This window comes from Camellia sinensis, chromosome 14 (assembly GCF_055761805.1).
Source record: "Camellia sinensis isolate YWXY chromosome 14, ASM5576180v1, whole genome shotgun sequence".
Lineage (NCBI taxonomy): Eukaryota > Viridiplantae > Streptophyta > Magnoliopsida > Ericales > Theaceae > Camellia > Camellia sinensis.
Genome location: NC_138974.1, coordinates 37,908,997 through 37,929,336, shown reverse-complemented (window position 1 = coordinate 37,929,336; position 20,340 = coordinate 37,908,997). Strand labels below are relative to the sequence as shown.

At 32.8% G+C, this 20,340-nt stretch overlaps 1 protein-coding gene across 1 annotated transcript; it reads left to right on the top strand.

Moving 5' to 3' along the window:
* The first annotated feature begins 936 nt into the window (after nucleotides 1–936).
* Nucleotides 937–19,707, top strand: LOC114321487 (uncharacterized). Its single transcript, XM_082904774.1, has 9 exons — nucleotides 937–966; nucleotides 1,680–1,683; nucleotides 1,770–1,915; nucleotides 3,693–3,827; nucleotides 8,276–8,340; nucleotides 16,260–16,397; nucleotides 18,203–18,777; nucleotides 19,081–19,155; nucleotides 19,243–19,707. The coding sequence occupies exons 1-9, from the start codon at nucleotides 937–939 to the stop codon at nucleotides 19,308–19,310; spliced, it is 1,236 nt and encodes a 411-aa protein (XP_082760900.1). The 3' UTR covers nucleotides 19,311–19,707.
* Nucleotides 19,708–20,340: the final 633 nt, after the last annotated feature.

Here is a 20,340-nt window from a genome sequence, read left to right as displayed (position 1 = left end):
CGATCATTTCTGCCGCTTTAGCATGGCCATGTTAGCTCGGTCGTATTGTCAACCAACCGTGGTAAAACCATCTCACTTGGTTTAAGCAGTGAGGGGGGTGTTGAAAGATAAGCATTATCTTTCAAGAGTGTGATTCCTAGGAGGACTCCACCTGGAGGAATAAGAGTCCTACTAGGATTGTGCCACACGGAACCTATAAAAGCTCATAACAGAACCTATGGAAGAGGTAACACAACTTTGATTCTCGAATACACAGAGTTTTTTGTCTATTTGTCTATTTTGCTGACTTAGGCATCGGAGAGGTATCCGGCACACATCCGCCAGCTAGCTCACGTTTGTGTTTTCAGGGAATAAAGCAACAACGTTTGGAGGAGCGCAGACTTGATCAGCAGGATTATACGAGAACATTATTTCTTGCTCTTACACTTGCATATTAGTGACACACACATTTAAATTTTAAAATAATTGAGCATACTTTCTTTTTAGAAGTCGTAATTTATAAAATAATTAAAGTTTAATTGTTATGGTTAAATAGGAGTTAACCAGTAGACTTTTTTAAAAATAAAAAATATTAAATTTTACTAAATTGCTTTAATATATAGTGGCATACAAATTTAAATTTTGAAATAATTGAGCATATTTTCTTTTTAAAAACCATAATTTATGAAATAATTAGAGTTTTATTGTTATGATTAAATTAGAGTTCAACCAACATAATGTTTTTTATTATTTAAAAATTCAAAAAATCATAAAATTTAGTTTGAGGATTTAGAACTCTCACAAGTCTTATCATTAAAAATTTCTTTTTGCTTATATAATATGTACAAAGATACACCAAGCCTAGGAGCATCTCTAATGGTTGTTGCTATATTGCCACTGCCATTGCTATTGCTATAATTTGGCAATGAATAGTGCTATTTTGCCAAAATTATAGCAATGGTACTCCAATGGTCATTTGCTATTTTGGTAAATCCCAACCAACTTTGCCTTCAAATTTGTAGGTGTTGTTTGGATATAGGTTTTTTTGTGATTTTTTTTTTTTTTTTTTTTGTCTTTTGTGACTTTTTTTTAACCGTTTGTAAAAAAAATTATATATTTATATTATTCCCGACTAAACAAATATAAAAATGAAAAAAAATTAAAAAATTGAAAATTTTGAAAAATAAATAAATAAATATATTTTATCTTTTTATTGCCTTCATTTGAAAAAATATATTTATTTTCTCATTATACTTTATTAAAAAAATTAAATTATACTAAACTATTTTGCTACATTATACATTGCAAAAATAATATTACATTCTTTTGTAGAAAATACTCAAAAATAAAAACAAATATGAAATTTCATTACAAAATAAAAATATGAGGACCACTTGGAAAAAATTTCATTACATTATCCCGTAATTATTCATCAGGAGGCAGGGGGAAATAGTAATTTGGGCTGCTAACATTTGAGGACCACTTGGCGAAAATCTCATTTTTTCGCATTGTGTAATATGCTTTCGTCTGAAAGTCCAAATGAGAAATGTCCGTAGTCATTATCATATGTTCTTCCTTTTTCATCTCATGTTCTTGTCTTCTGATCTCAAAGTCATGTTTTTTCATCTCAAGTTCTTTCATCTCCTGCAGTGCTTGAATTATTTTTTCTTCTCTTTCATCTTTTTTCTTTTCCTTCTCAGCAAGGTATTGGTTAAATGTGTCCAATTGTGTGCTCATTTTTTGAACTTCAGCTTGAACAACTTAATTTTTCCGAAATAATTCTTTTGCAGCTTTCCTACCCATAGGCCTTTTACCTTTTGCAGAGACACTACCCTTACCAACAGTTGGATTGTTACCAACACTTGGACTAGTGTCATCTTCAAGAGAAATGCAGTTATCCATAGGGGAATCGCGGATTGAATTAGGGGAAAACGGTGTATGTATTATTGACTTCACCGTATTCGTAGGAGTTACATTTTGTCACCTGATATTGTTTTGCAAGATTGGCCAACAATGTTTAAAAAGAAAATGTTTGTTTTCATCTTGATAGTATAGCAGTTTTGCTTGAAGCATCTATATCAATAAAATATTAAATTAATTAATTAGTTAATTTTTATGTAAGACAAAATAAAAAAACTAACATAATAAATGGAAATGAAATCTTACTATATCAACTTGTGATGCCCCATTTGGATGTAGATTTTCGACTTGAACTAGACACTCACGAAATTTGTTGCAACATTTCATGATTACCCCTCATCGAGATGAGATAGACACTTGTATTCTTGAGTGATCATTCTGCAGCGAGAAATAATTTTCAAAAATTCTTCCCAAAAAATGAGCATGATATTGTGAATTTCCAACAATTGGATCTTCAGTAATGTGACACCAAGCTCTACAAATTGCCACATCTTCTTCAGTAGTGAATGATTTTTCTCTTTTTGTTTTTGATGAATCTTCCACAGTGATTGGCCGAAAAAACTAAAAACAAAATATTTTCGAAAGTAATTTGGAAAGCTCGTTCTCAAATACAATTGAGATAAAAAGAGGAGAATAGAAATATGTGTTGTGAATGAAATTGAGATTGAGGTTTCTATTTATAGAAATGTAAAATATGACCGTATAGAAAAAAAAAAAACATAACCGTTAATTTATAATTGATTTTTTTTTTTTGAATTTTTTTCTAGGCCAAAAGAGCACAACGACTCTTTTGCCTTCCCAAGATAAATCACCACCGTCCACGTAAAGGATTTCCAACGGATGAGATCCATATCTAGAATGATCCAACCCTCTCCATCTCACTTCGACTCTGTCTTCCTCTCCCTCCCACTCTTACTCTCACTTTTTTGCATAATCATCTTCCTATCTTCATCATCTAGAATGATCCAACCCTCTCCATCTCACTTCGACTCTATCTTCCTCTCCCTCTCACTCTCACTTCTACTCCCCACCACTCTCTTGATCTCACTCATCTCTCTCTCTCTCTCGCTCTCTCTCACTCGTAGAACCCAGATCTTTGTAGCTGTCTCACTTCTACAGCCCCGCCGTCTTCCAATCACCCTCTCAATCGATCATCCATGTCTCCAAATCTCACAAACCCACCTCAATCGACTATCCATGCCTCCAAATCTCACAAACCCACCTCCAATCTAACAAACCCACCTCCTTCATCATCCATGTCTCCAAATCTCACAAACCCACCTCCAATCTAACAAACCCATCTCCTTCATCATCCATGTCTCCAAATCTCACAAACCCACCTCCATCTCCCACGGACATGGAAGACCACCAGTCGAAGACCACCCACCTCCTTCATCTCCCGTGATGGTGTCGACCCCTCTCACTCTCACTCTTTTCTCTCTTTCTTCGATCGGCGATGAAGAAGATTGAAACCCTATGTTTCTCTCACTCACTCCTCTCTGTCACTCTTTGTCTGACTCCTACAATGGATCGGTGATGAAGAAGATTGAAACCCTAATGATGAACACAAACAAGATCATCCAATTAATTGATAATCCCTCTATGTCAGGTAATTTTTTTTCCTCACTGTCATCTAATTTTTCTTTTGAATTTTTTGTGAAATTAATGGTGAAATTGATGAAATCGATTTTAATTAATTTTCTATGTTAATTGATTTTAATTAATTTTCTATGTGAATTTGAAAATTGCTTCAAATTGCTGTGTTAATTAATTTGGAAACTGTGTTTGGAAAGGATGATGAAAAAGGGAGGGACGGAATGAGTAGGTTGGTTGAAGCTGATGACTTGGCAACTTTGGCATTTGCCAAAGATAACAGCTGCTATAAGTTGCCGTTGGCAATTGCACACCATTGGAGATGCTCTAAATTCGTAAGTTTTGACTTTCTTAAAAACAAAAATGTGTCATTTGCACTTTTTTAGAACACATCTAACAAAATATATTTATATGATTTTTGTAATTAAAACAACTATGAGATGTTTGAGATATTTTTTAATTTTTTTATGAAAAAATATAAAAATAAATTATGTTGAATAGTGCATAATATGAATAATACTATATGTATTAATTAGTGTATTAACTAGTATATCAATTGATGATGTGACGTAATTTAAGAGGTTTTTTATATTTATAATTTGTATAATGAATGGGGTTAATAATAATGTCATAACTAGTGTTGGTACACTAGTATATTAATTAGTGCATGCAGCACTACAGACATAATATTTACTTGTTCATATATAAATAGATAAAATAATATTCACTAATACTGGTAATTAAGATTGTGTTAATGTAATTAACCTTTAAATTTAGAGTTATGCTATGGATCTCAAATAAATTACCAAATTTTCTACTAAACCTTTCACATGAGTGTTTGAAGCAGTTGGGTTCTGCTGAGCTTTGACCATGGTAGGGGTTGGAGCATGAAGGTTGACTGGAAATTCTGTCTGAACTTGTTCAATGATTCACGGAATTTTGAAATTATCCCACCATTTGACAAAGTGTTGGCGAAAGATTATGTCATCAGAAATAGCATATTGCCACTTAAATATAGTCAATATTGGATTGGATATTGTCATCAGAAATAACATATTTGGATATAAAAATGAGCAATGAAGGGAATTTCTTTTATTGTATACTAAATAAAAAAATAGTAGAGAAATAATTGACTTGTTCAATCAAAATAGAGGGGAAGATATCGTTAATAGCCCCATATTGAGTCCACTACCATAGAAACCAAGTGGGAAATTTTGACTTGAATTTATGGTCAAATTGGAGGAACCAAGAATGACTATTTGACTCATTTTGATACATGAGAACTTTAAACTAAGCATCAATATAGTCATAATAACTATATTGGATTGCATGACCAGGTAAATCTCGGAGTTGGAAAGGAGGACCCCATTCATTCAAAGAGACTATGTTGTGAATATATAATGAATGGTACACAATTTTACTGGTGTAAGTCCGATCATAAATAAGTTTAATAACAATGGACTAATGATTGAAAAAGATGTCTTTGTAATAAGTAATTGACTTTTTTGGATGAAGAGGAACAAAATGCCATCTAGGAGGAAAATAGGATTTAACTAGGTCAAGAATAGTATGGGTACTTTTGTGACTGGGTTCTTTGAAAAAGAGATTGGTTGTATGAGATTTAATATAATCAGAACGAGCTGATTTGATAGGGTTAGAAGGATAAGGAGTAACTGACTAACAAGAAGAAACAAATAGGTCAGTAGCCAATGCAGATGTATAACTAGGTTTAGGAATATTACCAAGAACTTGGTAACGGTTGACTAATTCAGCAGGATGGTATCTGGTGACTAATTCCAAAGGAACTGGTTGACTAGAAGGAACAAGAGCCTTGCTAGAAGGTCTCAAAGGTTTCTGACCAGAAATCTATAGAATAAGTGAACTGAAAATAACATCCACTGAGGATATCTAATTTACTCATACGATAATCAGCACAGTTAATATAGTGAGCAAGTTGTTGACGGCGACTGCGAATTGTGGGAAATTGAATAAATTGAGCATGTTTAGTAGATTTTTTGGCTAATTTGAGGCAAGCAATTTGGTAAGAATTTTGAAGAATGAGGTTTTTATAATAGGTGACTAGTAATTTATGGTAGGAAATAAAAGGAGTTGCCATCCTCTATCTCCCTTGTAAAAATTCTCGGGTAAGAAAATCGGGAATAGAATTTTGACTACCAGGTATATATTCAATATCAAAATAAAAAATACTTAAAATAGATTGTCAATGGGCAAAAATTTGCTTACTAGCAAGATTTTGAACTTCTTTTTCTAAAACATATTTAACAGATTTGCAATCAACTCGAAGTAAAAATTTTTGATTTAAGATATCATCTTGAAATTTACTAATACATAAAACAGTAGATACAATTTCTTTTTTAATAGTACTATAATTTTTTTGTGCTTTATTCCAGACACCATAATGGAAACGAACAATTTGTTTAGAGGACTAAGGAGTGACTTTTTTGAGGAGGACACCACTACACCCAATATCAGAAACATCAGTCTGGATAATTTTAAATGAATTTTCAGTAGGAATACCAAGACAAGGTAAAGACTTGACATATTTCTTGGCTTGTTGAACAATAAAAGTATGAGTGGGAGACGAAGGAGGAGGATTATCCTTCAACCGATCAAAAAGTGGTTAACAGATTTTCCGAAGATCTTTGTAAAATTCAGCAATATAATTGAGTGATCCTAAAAACCGTTGTAACTATGTTTTATCTAGAATTTCATCAGGAAATTTATAAGCAAATTCAATAGATCTACTAATAGGTAAAATTGTATTCTGATGGATATCATAACCTAAAAATCTGACTTTAGTTTGAAACAATTTAATCTTAGGAAAAGAAATGACTAGACCGTGAGTTTTTATTGTATAAAAGAAAGCTGTAAGATGTATCCAATGTTCGCTAAGGGACTTAGAAAAAACAAGAATATCATCAATATAGACTAGAGAAATGACTAAAAGGGTTGAAAATGTCATTCATTATATTTTGAAATTCACTATGAGTATTTTTTAATCCAAAAGGCATTACATTCCATTCATAATGACCAAAAGGTGTAGTGAAAGCAATTTTATATCTATTTTTAGAATGAATTTGTATTTGCCAGAATCCACTTTTTAAGTCAAATTTACTAAAAATGACGGCTTGACTAAGTCTTTTAATTAAATCTTTTTTTATTAGGAATTGGGTAACGGATCCATTCTAAAACCTTATTTAATGGTTTATAATTGATTACTAGTCGAGGAACTCCTCGTTCTAACTCAACATTCTTATTAACATAAAAGGCAAGACAAGACCATGGTGACTTGTTGTGACTAATAATTTTATTGTGCAATAATTCATTAATTTTTTTTTTACACATTTCAACTAATTCATGATTCATTTGAATAGGTCTAGATTTAGTAGGAATTTGTTTTTCATTAAAATTTTTAATGTAAGGTAATGTAACTACATGGTTTTTCCTGTGCCAGAAAGCAGTAGGTAAAGTAGGACAAACGGTTGACTCTAATTTCTGCTTAAATTGTTCAATTTGAGAAATAATTATAGGATCAGTTAATTGGTTTTCAATTCGTTTATAATTTACTTATTCTTTAAGATATCGCAAGTGACGGGTTAAACGATTAATAGATTGAGAAATAAAACAATCTTTTAATTGGTTTAATTCTCTAACTTCAGGAGGAGACAAAAATTTAAAGGTTACAATTTGGCCAAAGGCTTGAGTAGTTATTCCTTGATTAGATGTGGTAAATGGATAGAGTAGAAATATAAATGGGGTTCCTAAAATAACTTTATCAGTCATATTTCTTACTAAAACAAATGATGTTTTAAAACAGACATTATTTTGACAAATATGGACTTTTGGTAATTTATATTTGATATGCATTTTACTACCATTAGCAGAGGTTAATTGTTCACCTGTTTTATGATAATATTTTGTAGGGAGCAATCCTTCTTGAATACAATTAAGATCAGCACCAGTATCTATTAGAGCTATAACTTCTAACTCAAGATCATTAATAACTAGTTTGATTTTTGAATGCCATTTTTGAATATTAATTTTATTGATAAGATTCAATCTTTTATTTTCAGGATTATCGGATTGGTGTAAATGATTATCAAACAAAATATTATCAGGATTCGTTTCTTCTTCAGATTCATTAGAGGAGATGGCATCATTTTGTTTAAAACTATCTAAACTTTTATTAATTTTTAATGCAGTAATTTCTTCTTCTAATAGTTTATCTTTACTTTGTAAATCCTTGATAATACTTTTAATCTGGTTAATTTCTAGTTGTAAATCTTGTAGAGTAATTTTTTTGTTTTTATTTTTAAATCGTTCTAAAGTTTTTGTTAAGCTAATAATTGGCTTATCATGTTTTGGTTTAGCATCTTTGTTGATTAATAAAGCTTTTAATTTTTCAGTATATTTTTGTTTTAATTCAGAATCTTCTAATTTACTAATTAATTCGATTAGAGAATTTTCTTCTTGTTGTTGTTTAGTAAGGACAATGATTTGCTTGACTGGTTTACAGCAAGTATCATTACAGCCTATTTCAATATTTTCGTCAGAAGTATCACTAGGTGAATGGTAATCGGGTGAATTACTATAGTTGGGTAGGTCGGTGGAAGAGTTACTAGGAGATTGATTTAATTGCAAGATTTCAAATAATTGATTTTTAGATTCATCATCAATGTGAAGTTGATTTATTTTATCTTTTAAGCGCTATTTTTCTTTACATTTATTAGAATAATGTCACTTTTTTCCACAATTATAACAGGTAATATTGGAAAGGGTTTTAGGAGGAATTTTGGATTTTGACTTCTTAGAATATTTGGATTTAGGGTGAGATTTGGATTTTGGTTTATCATAATATTTATTAGGGGATTTGTAACTAGGATATTTGTTTCAATATCAATTACCTGATTGTTTAGAAAATTGTTTATTTTTTCGTGACTTTCTTTTGGAGGGTGCCATAGGAGGTAACCCATATTGTTCACAGAAATTTCCTAATTCATATTTAGCCTTGTGTTTATCTTTGGCAGCCTTTTGACTAATTTTAAAGTCAATACGCATTTTTAATCATTCTTTTTGAATAGTGCTAATAATGTCACCATAGGTTAAATTATCATATTCAATTATACCAGTAGGTTGACTAAGAACATCTCTAATTTTATGGGTGAAAAGACTAGATAAACCGTTAATAAATTTTTCTTTCCAGAATGATTTAGTACAATCTTCTCGAAGCATGACTCGGGATGTAAAAACATCCTTATACCATTGAAAATCACTTAATGTTGGACAAGTAAGGTTACTTAATTGATCATGTATGCGAGCATATATATTAGTAGGTGTTCCTATAAAATGTCTAACTATGGTGTAAATTAGTGTATTAATACCATCAGGTTTATAATATCCAATAGTTTCATCAAATATAGGTAAATCATTTTCATCTTTTTGACTTGCATGTAAAATAGATTCTTGTTGATCTTCAATAAGATATTTTTTCCACCAAGATTTTAGCATACCGGTAAAACTAGAGGTTATTAATGAAACAATTTCAGGTTGGGTATAATCTGGGTAATTACTAAGATAACTATTTGCAACCATAGCTAAATGATTTAATCTTTAAAGTATTTGATCTTCACTAAGACTATCTATATTCCATTCGTATAATTTTTTGGCTGAAACAGAAAATTGATTACTAAGGTCGGTTTCTTTATATTGAAGATCAGGTGGAGTAGGTCTAGGATACCAATTCTTTGTAAGAGTTGTAGGGTTTGTTTTTGGATAAGTAATTCAATTAAGATTAGAAGATTGAAATTGTTGAGTCAAAAGATTAATTTCATCATCAGAGGTTTCGGAGTTACTTATGATATCTAAAGTAGGTTTTTGATTTAATACTGTAAGACCCTTTTCAGTAGAGGGGGAGGCTAACTTAGTGAATAATTGTTCAATAACCTTAACAATGGAATTATCTTGAGTAACTAAACCATCTCTTTTGAAGCGATGACTGGGTAAATTAAGCAAGGTTTTTCTAAAGGTTGTTTAGTGGAAGAATGGTTGGCAGAAGATTCATCTAAATTAGTTTCTATTTTATCTAATTGTTTATCAATAGTTTTTAAACATTGGTTAGTATAATTATTTTGTTCAATGACTTTCTTTAATTCAGGTTCAGTGCCAGCTAATTTGAAGAGAGAGGCATAAATAACAGATCCTTAGTGTTCTATGATTATGGCTTCTAAAGAAGGATGACTAGAACTAATAGTGGTATTAAGAGAAGTTTTCCATTTAGTTTTTGTAATTGTATTGAATTTTTTGTAATAATTTTCCAAATATTCAAAGAAAGGGACTTCTATACTGTGTTCAGTCATGAACTTATACCATTTATAAGTAATTTTGGATTGTTGATTAGTATCATATTCAAGCTTGTAAGCATGGCGTTTGGCTTTATTATTTTTAGATTTAAACGCAGTATGTAGTTTATCTAAATCAGGAGCAAAAGATTTACTGATAGTTAACAATTGTGGATTAATAGAAGGTATGACTTCAAAGTCAGTTTGTGTTGGTGAATCTTGAGAGACGGTATCTATATCCGGAAGATGAGTATAACTAGAGTAAACATGTATACTAATTTGAGAAGTTGTAGAATTATCTACTCCTTTCATTTTACTATGTGAAGTTTGACCAATATGAATTTGACTATTTTTTTTTGAATAAAGGTGTATCAAATATTTCATCTTCAGTTTCAGTATCAGTAAGTATACTAGAAGTACTATGGCTAAAGGATTGACTAGATCTATTAAATTTAATTTGAACTGAACCATCAGTAAATTGTTGAATATCTTGGATATCTTGACTGGTGGACTGTTTTTTATTATGTTTGTAATTTTCATTAACTGTAACCCATTGATCTGGGAGAGCAATATCTTTCCATTCAATCATTTTAGGAATATTTATATTAGTATCATTACTACTGCTTTGAATGAGTAAAGTTTTGTCTTTTGGACTTTTGTGTAAAGCTTGAACATTTAAATTGGTTTTAATACATTTGTAATAAACACGGTAGATTAAAGTAATATTATGAACTTTTTCCTTCATGTTTGTAAAACAACCACTTAATTGAATATTTAAGTTAAAGCATCTAATATGTGTGGATCCCTTAAACTGAGGGTGAAATCAGGAAAGCAATTAAAATGGGCAAGTCCTCTATGGAGGCCTGTTTCCATCATGCCCATTAAACTATCATTATAGTCAAGAAAATGAGCATCCCTTAAACATAATAAAATAGAAGTATTTTTACCTTATTGAGTTAATGGTTTGATTCCAACTTGAATGAGTCCTAAATGAATAAAATTATGACCAGTTTTTAAATGGCGTTTAATAGTATTTGGATCAAGTAATTGACATGTTTCTTTAGGATTTTCTAAAGCATAAACTTGTTCTAAGGTTTTGACATGTAGATTAACATTAAATGTAGATTGCACAAAAATAGTTTTATAAATTTCTTTAATTGGTTATTGTGGTATATTCCAACTTAAATCAATTTTTATCATTTTGTAATTCTACATCTGCTTCATTAATTACTAGACCTTGATTAGGTATAGAAGGTAAAGATGTAGACCTAGAACTAACTGAAGAGTGACTTCTAAATAATCGACTCATAATTACTTCTTTTAAAATGATTTACAGTGATCTTAATACATTGTCTAAACTTATTATGTTTTCACATACTAGGTTTTCACACATACCCTTTTCGGGAAACCCCTATGTGTCCTACACAGCCTAACCAAAGGACTTACTTTGGACCTGGGACGAAAGGTGGGTGGCTACTAACAAAGTGGAAAGACACAGATAAAGCTATGGATAGATTAAGAGGACAACACTCAAGCTTAGAAAGAAGGAACATAGTTGATTAAAAGAAATAACTTTCAACAGACTTCTGAAAGGTTTGGTAGAAAATTACTAATTAGTAAAATGCATATCAAATATTAGTCATAGACTCTGTTTAGGAAGAGAGGTTTGGAGCTTTTTTGGCTAAAATAGCCACAAAAAATTGTGACGACCCTCATATCTGATTAGCGTTAATTCTTGACTAAGCATGATAAGTAATTGATTAAGATGAAATCCTAAATTGATTATGTGAGTGTGTTGTCTGATTTGCATTTCTATCTGTTTGTTATAGAACGATCTGTTCATGTTTTGACTTCAAATTGCGAATTGAAAGCCTTATCGGCAACCGATTCGAAAATTGACTTGATTTACATGCTAATTAGGATTTATAGAATTTTATGGTAGGTTTAATTAAAATTCGATTTTGGATGATTAAATTAGAATAAATAAGGTTGAATTAATTGAATCTAAGTTAATTACATATGTGCCATTGGGTGGATTATTACAAGCCATTGTTATCCTCATTTTATATATGTTTGACTCATCATCTTTAGCCCCCTCCTTGTACACAAACGTGAGTAAGGGAGAGCCTTGAGGAAATTGAATTCAACAAGAAGTTTTGCTTGAAAATTTTGAGGACTTTGAAGAAGCCTTGAAGAATTGTACATGTGCTCAAGAACCTTGCTTAAGTGAAGCTTAATTGAGAAGCCTGGGTAAGAGCTCAGCCTCTTAATCTTGAAATTGAGCCATCTAGGACTTGCATGTGGATTAAATAGGTGAATTAATGGGAGAAATGAGCTTAAATTCAAGGGAGCTAAGTTAATTCATGCATGCATGTCCATACCATGGAGTTTGAAGTTTATTTTTATGAAATTCTCACATGCATGTTCTTATCATAGTTAAAATCCAAGAATTCACCATGTTTTGAGTTGAATGTTTCATATGATCATGGTTTGAGAAGCTCAAGATCAAGAAACTTCATGTATGTTATGTTCTTGCATTGTTCATAAAAGTTACATTGAAATTGTGTTCAATTGGCATACTTTTGGGCTTTGATTTTATGAAATAATCTTCAAAACATGTTATGTTATGAGTTTCTAACTGTTTTTCAGAAATTTGGCCCAAAAGGATGAGTTTTGACATGTTTGATTCATGGTTTGAGCTTTGGGAGCAAATCTAGAAAACCTAGAATTTGGCTTCCTCGCTCGAGCGAAGCATTCCACGCTCGAGCGACCACCTTTGTTCTCAGACTTTCGCTCGAGCGACGGAGTGCTGGCTCGAGCGTAAATTGTAAGCTTTCATGTTTTTGCGTGTGCAGATGCACGCTCGAGCGACGAGACCTATGCTCGAGTGAAGAACTGTGTCGCATGCTTAAGCGAGCATCAAGCGAAGAATTTCAGCAACCAGTACTTTTTGCATTTTTGCAGATCGCTCGAGCAACCTCTCTCATTTGGTAAGCTCACTCGAGCGAAGGAGTCTAGGCTCGAGCGAGACCCCTGTTTTCAGCAAGTTTTGAAAAGTATTTTTAAGGACATTTTTGCATCCTCATTTCATCCTAGGCATTCCTAGGCCATGTTTAAGGCATCATGATAAGGATAATGATATAGAACCACACCAAAGCAAGCTAGGGATTAAGTTATTAATTCTGGGTGTGTAATTTAGTGTGTGTTCGTTCTGCAACTGTGTAGATTTGGCACCCAAGGACGCTGATTAACCTATCTATAGCCTAGTAATCTGTGAGTAACAATGTTGTAACGATATGTTCAACTGTAATTATTTTCTGAACGAATAAATTTATGGTTTTTCTGAAATGATATTGTTTACTGAATGAATGTTTGTCCTATTTTATAAACTGTACTCATGGCATCCATGACAACTGACTGCTACTGCTACTGTTACTGTTACTGTTACTGTTACTGTTATCGTTACTGTTACAAAGATCTCTGTCAGTTCCTATCCTTGGAATTACTGTTACTGTACTGATGGCCATCAACTAACTGTTCGGTCTATTAAGACCTACTGTACTGTTTTGTTATTGGATGTACTACGCATGACTGCCATAATTTCTAAATGACTGATATGACTAGAAACATGAGCCACTGATTGAATAACTAATCTACTGATGTAATTGACTGTTTTAATTACTGAAAGAATATTCATTCTTAACCCCTTTACACATTGGTTATTCACTAGGCTTTAGCTCATAGTTTATATATGTATGTAGGTGGCCAGACAACGAACCAAAGCTAGAGGCACCAGTTTAAACTTATGTTTTGTTAAGCCAACCATTGTGCCTCACTTCGAGGTTCCGAGTCTACTCGAGCGAAGACTGTTTTTGGGGTGTTCTGGATTCACCCTCTTGTCTCTGTTATGTAATGAATGTTTAAGACTTGACTGTACAGTTATGGTGAAGGGATTGGATCCCTAACCTGCATACTAAGTGTATCTGGTAGTATATATATATATATATATAGTCATGAATGTGGTTAAGTCCATAAAAGTTTTTCCCATTCAGGTTTTCACAGCTCATTGGACACCATTTTATTACTGATTGGCTTCTGCCAGCCCCTTTATATTGTATTACTGTTATTACTGTTAATCAAGCCTTCGGTAATCACAGATTACTGGCCGGTTACGATGCTAAACCCTTAGGGGCGGGTTTGGGGTCGTGACAAAAATAAAATAGGCTTTTTAGCCCAATAAGACAAAACATCGCATCCAACCTATAATCATTACATTTCTTCTCTCACAAAAAAGTCAAAAAAACCAAAAAAAAACCAAAAGCCCTTTCCAAACCACACTTTTTAGCCTTAGGCTAAAATAGCCAAAAAAGTCAAAAAATCCAACCCATTTTCCAAAAGAAGCTATAATAACTTTCACATGAGTGTTTGGGGGTGTTTGGTAGAGCTTAAATCCAATTTATTTCAACTTTTAACTTAAATTAAGTGATTTTTGTGTATTTGGTATAGCTCAAGTGATCAACTTTTAGCTTAAATTAAGTAAAAAAAGTGATTATTCTTTGAGTTGCTCCGGAGGTACTTTTTGATTCACCTTAAGCGCGCAGCTGGAGGTTTAAAGGGCAAAATGACTTAAATGCCCCTCACCATTTCAAGTTATTACCATTGTGCCACGTAGATAAACCAAACACAACTCATTTCTGTCTCGCGCACGCCTCTGAGAGGCAATTTCCGGCGAAAGGGAGGCGATTTCCGACCAACCTTAGCTCTCTGAAACCCTAGCTCTAGCTCTAGCTCTCTGTCTCTCTGTCTCTCTCTCTCTCTCTCTGTATTCGGATTCAGATCTATGAGAGTGACAGAGGCTCGCGGTGGCGAAGGGCGACAGAAACCTAGTGTCTATGGGAGCCAAATTGACAGCCTTGATCAACGGTGGCGAATCCACCGCCGCCTCTGTTCTGCTTCCTCCTCCGCCGCCTGGTGTTTTCAAAATTGAGAGAGAGAGACAAAGAGAAGAGGTGTCAGAGGCGGCGCCGTCATCGCGATTTGAAGACATTGTGATCTCAAAACCCTACGCATCGCGATCTGCCATTGTCTCTCTCTCTCTCTCTCTCTCTCTCTCTCACGAACCAATAAACCATCTCCGGAGTTGTTTAGGCTGGTGAATAGTGACGAGCGACGACACTCCCTCTCTGCTGTTCCAGATCGCGGCGGTGGCTAGGGTTGCAGACCACCGACGTACGGATGGCTCATGAAGAAGGAAGAGAAGAAAAAAAAAATTAAAAATTAAAAACAAAAATAATCAATTAAAATAAATTGCACAATTTAAATAAATTTATTTCGATTAATATCAATAAATAATAATTAAAAATAATAATAAAAATAATAATTAAAACAAAAATAAATTTATTTGGTAATTTATTTACCTATTAAAAACCAAAATTAAAAACAAAAATAATCAATTAAAATAAATTGCACAATTTTAATAAATTTATTTCAATTAATATCAATAAATAATAATTAAAAAAATATATAAAAAATGGTAATAATTGTTCTAATTGATATTAATGAAAACAAAAAAAAAAAGAAATAATTTCTATTAAATGAAATGACATGTATATTAATTGATATTAATTGTAATGAATTAATAAATTAAACAAAATTAACAATTGATACTGTTAATGAAAATAATGATTTTTGTAATACTAATTATATTAACTTTTATTAATGAAATAATTTTTGATATTGTAATAATAATATAAAAAAAAAATTGTTCTAATTGATATTAATGAAAGCAAAACAAAATAATAAAAAATGAAAACAATGATTTTTGTAAACAAAATTAACAATTAATATTGTTAATGAAAATAATGATTTTTGTAATACTAATTATATTAACTTTTATTAATGAAATAATTTTTTTTTTAAAATTGAAATTGAAAAAAATGACAAAATAATCATTTTTATATCATATAAGGGCGAAAATGACAATTACACAACAAAAAGTTATTTTACAACTTATCAACCAAACACTATTTTGCTGTTTAAATTCATAATCCTAAACCTACACCAAACAAGTTAACAGCTTAGGTTCACAGCAATAAGTTATAATCTGTTAAGTTATAATCTATAATCATTTTTTCACAACTCTACCAAACGGACCTTGTTAGAAAATTTAACAATTTATTTGGATCCCTAACATTTTCCTTAAATTTATGAATAATGTTATATATATTAATTAGTATACTAACTAATGTACTAATTGATGATGTTATATAATTTAAAAGATTTTTGATATTTGTAATTTGTATAATGAGTAGAGTCAATAATAATATCATAACTACGATTAATATAGTAGTTAGTGCACTAATTAATATAAGCCGTTGGATTAAGAGTAATTACTAATTTGGATCGTAGATCAAATGAACTAGGCTTAAACCCTAGTTCTCTCACAGACAGCGGCGGTGAAGCGACCCCACCGCAGCTCTCGTTACTCGTCTCCGCAGCTCTAGCTACTCGTCTCAGTCTCAGTGTTCGATTGCGGCAAAGAAACAGGTCCAGTTTTTTTTTTCCCCCCCCCCTTTCAGTGTCTGTCTGGATGACACAACTGTATATTTGTTGGGTTCATAGCTTTGTATGTGATTTGTTATGTGTACTGTTATGTTTTTATATATATGTTTTGTGGTAATTTTTTTTTATAATCGAATTGAGAATTTAACAAATCTTTGGTCAAATTTGAATTTGATTAAAATTTAAAGAGGGAAAGTATTGGAGATGATTGTTTTTCATCAAATTTAATGAAAAGGAAAATTTGGGATTGGAAAATGAGTGAGAGCACTAATTAGTGCTATCACTAATGATGTGGCAGTGGGCCCTACCAGGAATGATTTGATGTTTTGGCCTTGGTGTTGTATTTTTTTTTTTTTTATTGAGTGCCATGTCATTAGTGATTTTTTTAGAGCTCCAAAATTAGTGGTCTCTATCATTGTTGTTTGGGATTAAAGCTAGATGAAAACAAAAAAATTGATGAAAATTTAATGAGTGCCTATCAAATCAACTATTTTTATTTAAATTTAAAATCAAATTAGATAAAAAATAAATAAATAAATAAAATTCCCTTCCTGACCGACAATATAAAACAGAATGAAGATTGGACCGAATCCGTTGGGGTTGCACACCCATAATCTTACCAACAATGCTAGAGGGTCACAATTTTTGTATTGTGATCACAAAAATTTTGAGTCATTGTGACCACAAAAATTGTGACCCTCAAACATTTTTCTAATCTTACTCACTAGACACAAAAGTAATTGTGTGTATTTATTAATGTCAGTGACACGGCCTCATTCAGTGATCTTGTAGTTTTGATTATGTCCGGTTCTGATTCGATCCGACCGAATCCATTGGAGTTGCACACTTTTTTTTAGATTTATCATATGTCCGGTTATGATCTTTTTGGTTTTGATTACGTAGTTATGACGTTGTGGGCATGAGGTTTAAGTTTTTTTTTTTTTTTTTTTTTTTTTTTTTTTGGTTGTCATGACCTATTATAGTAGTAATTATGACTTAATTTGATTGTTATTTTGGTTAAGACCAAAGTGGTCTTTGGTTATATTTTTAGTAGCGGTTGGTTATAATCGTGGTGCTTCGATTATAGCTGAAAGTGAGTTGGTTATAAGATAAAGAGGTATTAAAGTCAAGTTTGGACAGTCTCAAAAAAGTTAAAAAGTTACTCAAAAAATTAAAAAGTTGTCACTATTCATCAAAAGTCGACAATTACGGCTGCACAACTCCCAATACTAATTTTTTCCTACAAATTAATTTATATAATTTTTTAATATATATTTTTTCATAAAAAGTTAAAAAGTTAACCCAAACATTCATATTTTCAACCTCAACAGTCTAAAAAGATAAAAAGTACATTTATTTAGGACACCTGGACACCCCAAATAACCCCTAAAACTACAAAATGTTAGAGTTGAATATTTGTTGCATTGCTCTTTTCATACTTTTATCAAGACCGTAAAATACAGTTCTATCTTCTCATATTTGTATATGACAGTGATCAAGACAGTGATGATAATGCATGATGATTGTTATTATTCTCATTGTAGTCTGTCATTTACAAAATATATTATTATAGTTTGTACCCTCTTAATATCTGATTAAGTTAGTCCCCACAGAATGGTATTTGAGCTGCATAAATGCCAATATTGACAATTCATGTTTTTTTTTACCTTTTGAAGCCATTGCTTTTAAGTTATGAACAGCCGTAAATGATCTCACTTGATTTAAAGGGAATTTTTAAATTATTAACAGAACTGATTCTTTTCTACTTTTGGGGCTTATATATTCTCCAGTTCCTGCCTTCAACGCTTTCAAGATTTACCATCAAAAAGGAAGAGAGAGAGAGAGATGGAGCTTGAACACTTCAGCCATGACCATCCATTGATCCTAAGGACAGACTACATGGAAGAAGGTGTGAAAGTTCATTGCTATGGGTGTCAGCAACCAATCTCAGGTCTATCCTACGGTTGCACCAAATGCAAGTTTTTCGTCCACAAATCATGTGCAGAACTACCCTGGGAAATGACATATCATCCTGCTCACCCTGAACACCCCCTTACTCTCCTTTCAATGCCATCTTATTCTTGCATATGCGATGTTTGTGGAGATTGTTGTGACCGATTCGTTTACAATTGCTTTCAATGCAAGTTCGATGTCGACATAAGGTGTGCTTCGGTGGTGTCCAATATTCAACAGAGGATTGAGCTCAAATGTCACCCACATCAGTTGATCCCCTTGGAAAAGTCAGCCACGTTCTTATGCGATGCTTGCGGTGAAGAACACGGAGGCACCTCCTACTTATGTACCACCTGTGGATTCTGGGTCAGCCAGAAATGTGCTAATTCATTACCTAGCACCATTAAACTTGGTGATCATCACCACCCTCACCCTCTCACCCTCATCTATTATATTCCATACACACATAGACACGACGACTGCAGAATCTGTAACAAGCCATTGTACAGAAGAAATTGGCTTTATTATTGTTCCGACTCCAAATGCACATATTTTGTCCATGTAAACTGCGTTGCATCAAAGATGGAGCATTCCAAGCACGTCGTTGACCCTTCTGCCTTGCAACATTTTTCTTTTAACTTTCTGTGAATAATTTGATTTGATTATTATTATTATATCTTTTGATAACGCTCCAACCTTGGATATGTGGTTTCAGGGATTGCGAAGTTGAGACTGAACATAAGATCACGCTTAATTCGGGGAGAGCAACATCAAATATTGAGCTATCCAAGTTGATATTTGCCTGTTTAACTCTTATTTTTTGTTTTGGGTTAGTGATTTACTTTGATTACAAACTATTCATTTTTTTTGGTTTCAGGGATTGCGATGCAGAGATTGAAGTTGAAAATCAGATCACCTTGCCAGCCGATGAGTCTGTTGATCTGAGAACTCTATTTGTCAATCACATCAAAGTAGTGGGGAAGTGTAAAGAAGCAACAGAGATTAGACATTTTAGTCATGAACACACTTTATATTTTTCTAACAAACAAATCGACCAGGAGTCACACTCTGAGAGCAACTCACCCCTCTTGAATGAGGTAGAGAATGAAGAAAAATGCAATGCGTGTTCTCGAAGAATCTCGGGCCCTTTTTACCATTGTGTTCAATGCAACTTTTTACTCCACGAGTATTGTGCAGAGTTACCTAGTACACTGCACCACCCATGTCACCCACAGCACACACTTTGCTTGACCACAAATTTTCAACCATGTGTTTGTCGATGTTGCAGCATATGGTGCAATTTGTTTAAATTCGGTTGTTCTGAATGCGAGTTCTTCCTTGATATTGGGTGTGCATCCCTACCGCGCACTATCAGACATGAAGCCCACAATCACACCCTTGCTCTAAGGCCAACAGGATTTGGTTGCAATGCATGTGATGATTGGGCTGCGTTTGGGTTTTTATGTGAGACTTGCAATTTCAATGTATGTCAAAGGTGTGTTCTTATGACACGTACGGTTAGGCACAGATACGATGAACATCCATTCACCCTAACCTACTCTCCTGTCAAAGACCAAACAAATGACAATGAGGAGTATATATGTGAAATCTGCGAGGAAGACATAGACCCAAAATATTGGTTCTATTATTGTGGCGATTGCGATCAATCTCTTCATATGAATTGCATCCGTTCTTTAGATTGGTATTCGAATGTAAAATATGGGATCACCTTTAACTTTAAAGGTCACCCGCACCTTCTCACTTTAGTTCGAACACGCAAGGACATTAACTCCCTATGCACCTACTGTGAGGGAGGTTTCGTAGATCTTAATACGGCCTGTACGGGGAGGAAATAATTCTCCTCGTATAATCCTGTTGACCAAGTCCACGCTCCTCCGTACGACGTCGCTTTATCACCTGAAAACACAAACGTGAGCTACCCGGCGGGTGTGTGCCGGAAACCTCTCCGATGCCT

Excerpts from the sequence above, each read along its gene's own strand:
- LOC114321487 (XM_082904774.1), top strand. The coding sequence starts at position 937 with ATGGTACTCCAATGGTCATTTGCTATTTTG. Across the intron at positions 3,828-8,275 it reads ATTGGAGATGCTCTAAATTC|GTAATATTGGAAAGGGTTTT; the intron begins GTAAGTTTTGAC and ends CAATTATAACAG. Across the intron at positions 19,156-19,242 it reads TCAAATATTGAGCTATCCAA|GGATTGCGATGCAGAGATTG; the intron begins GTTGATATTTGC and ends TTTTGGTTTCAG.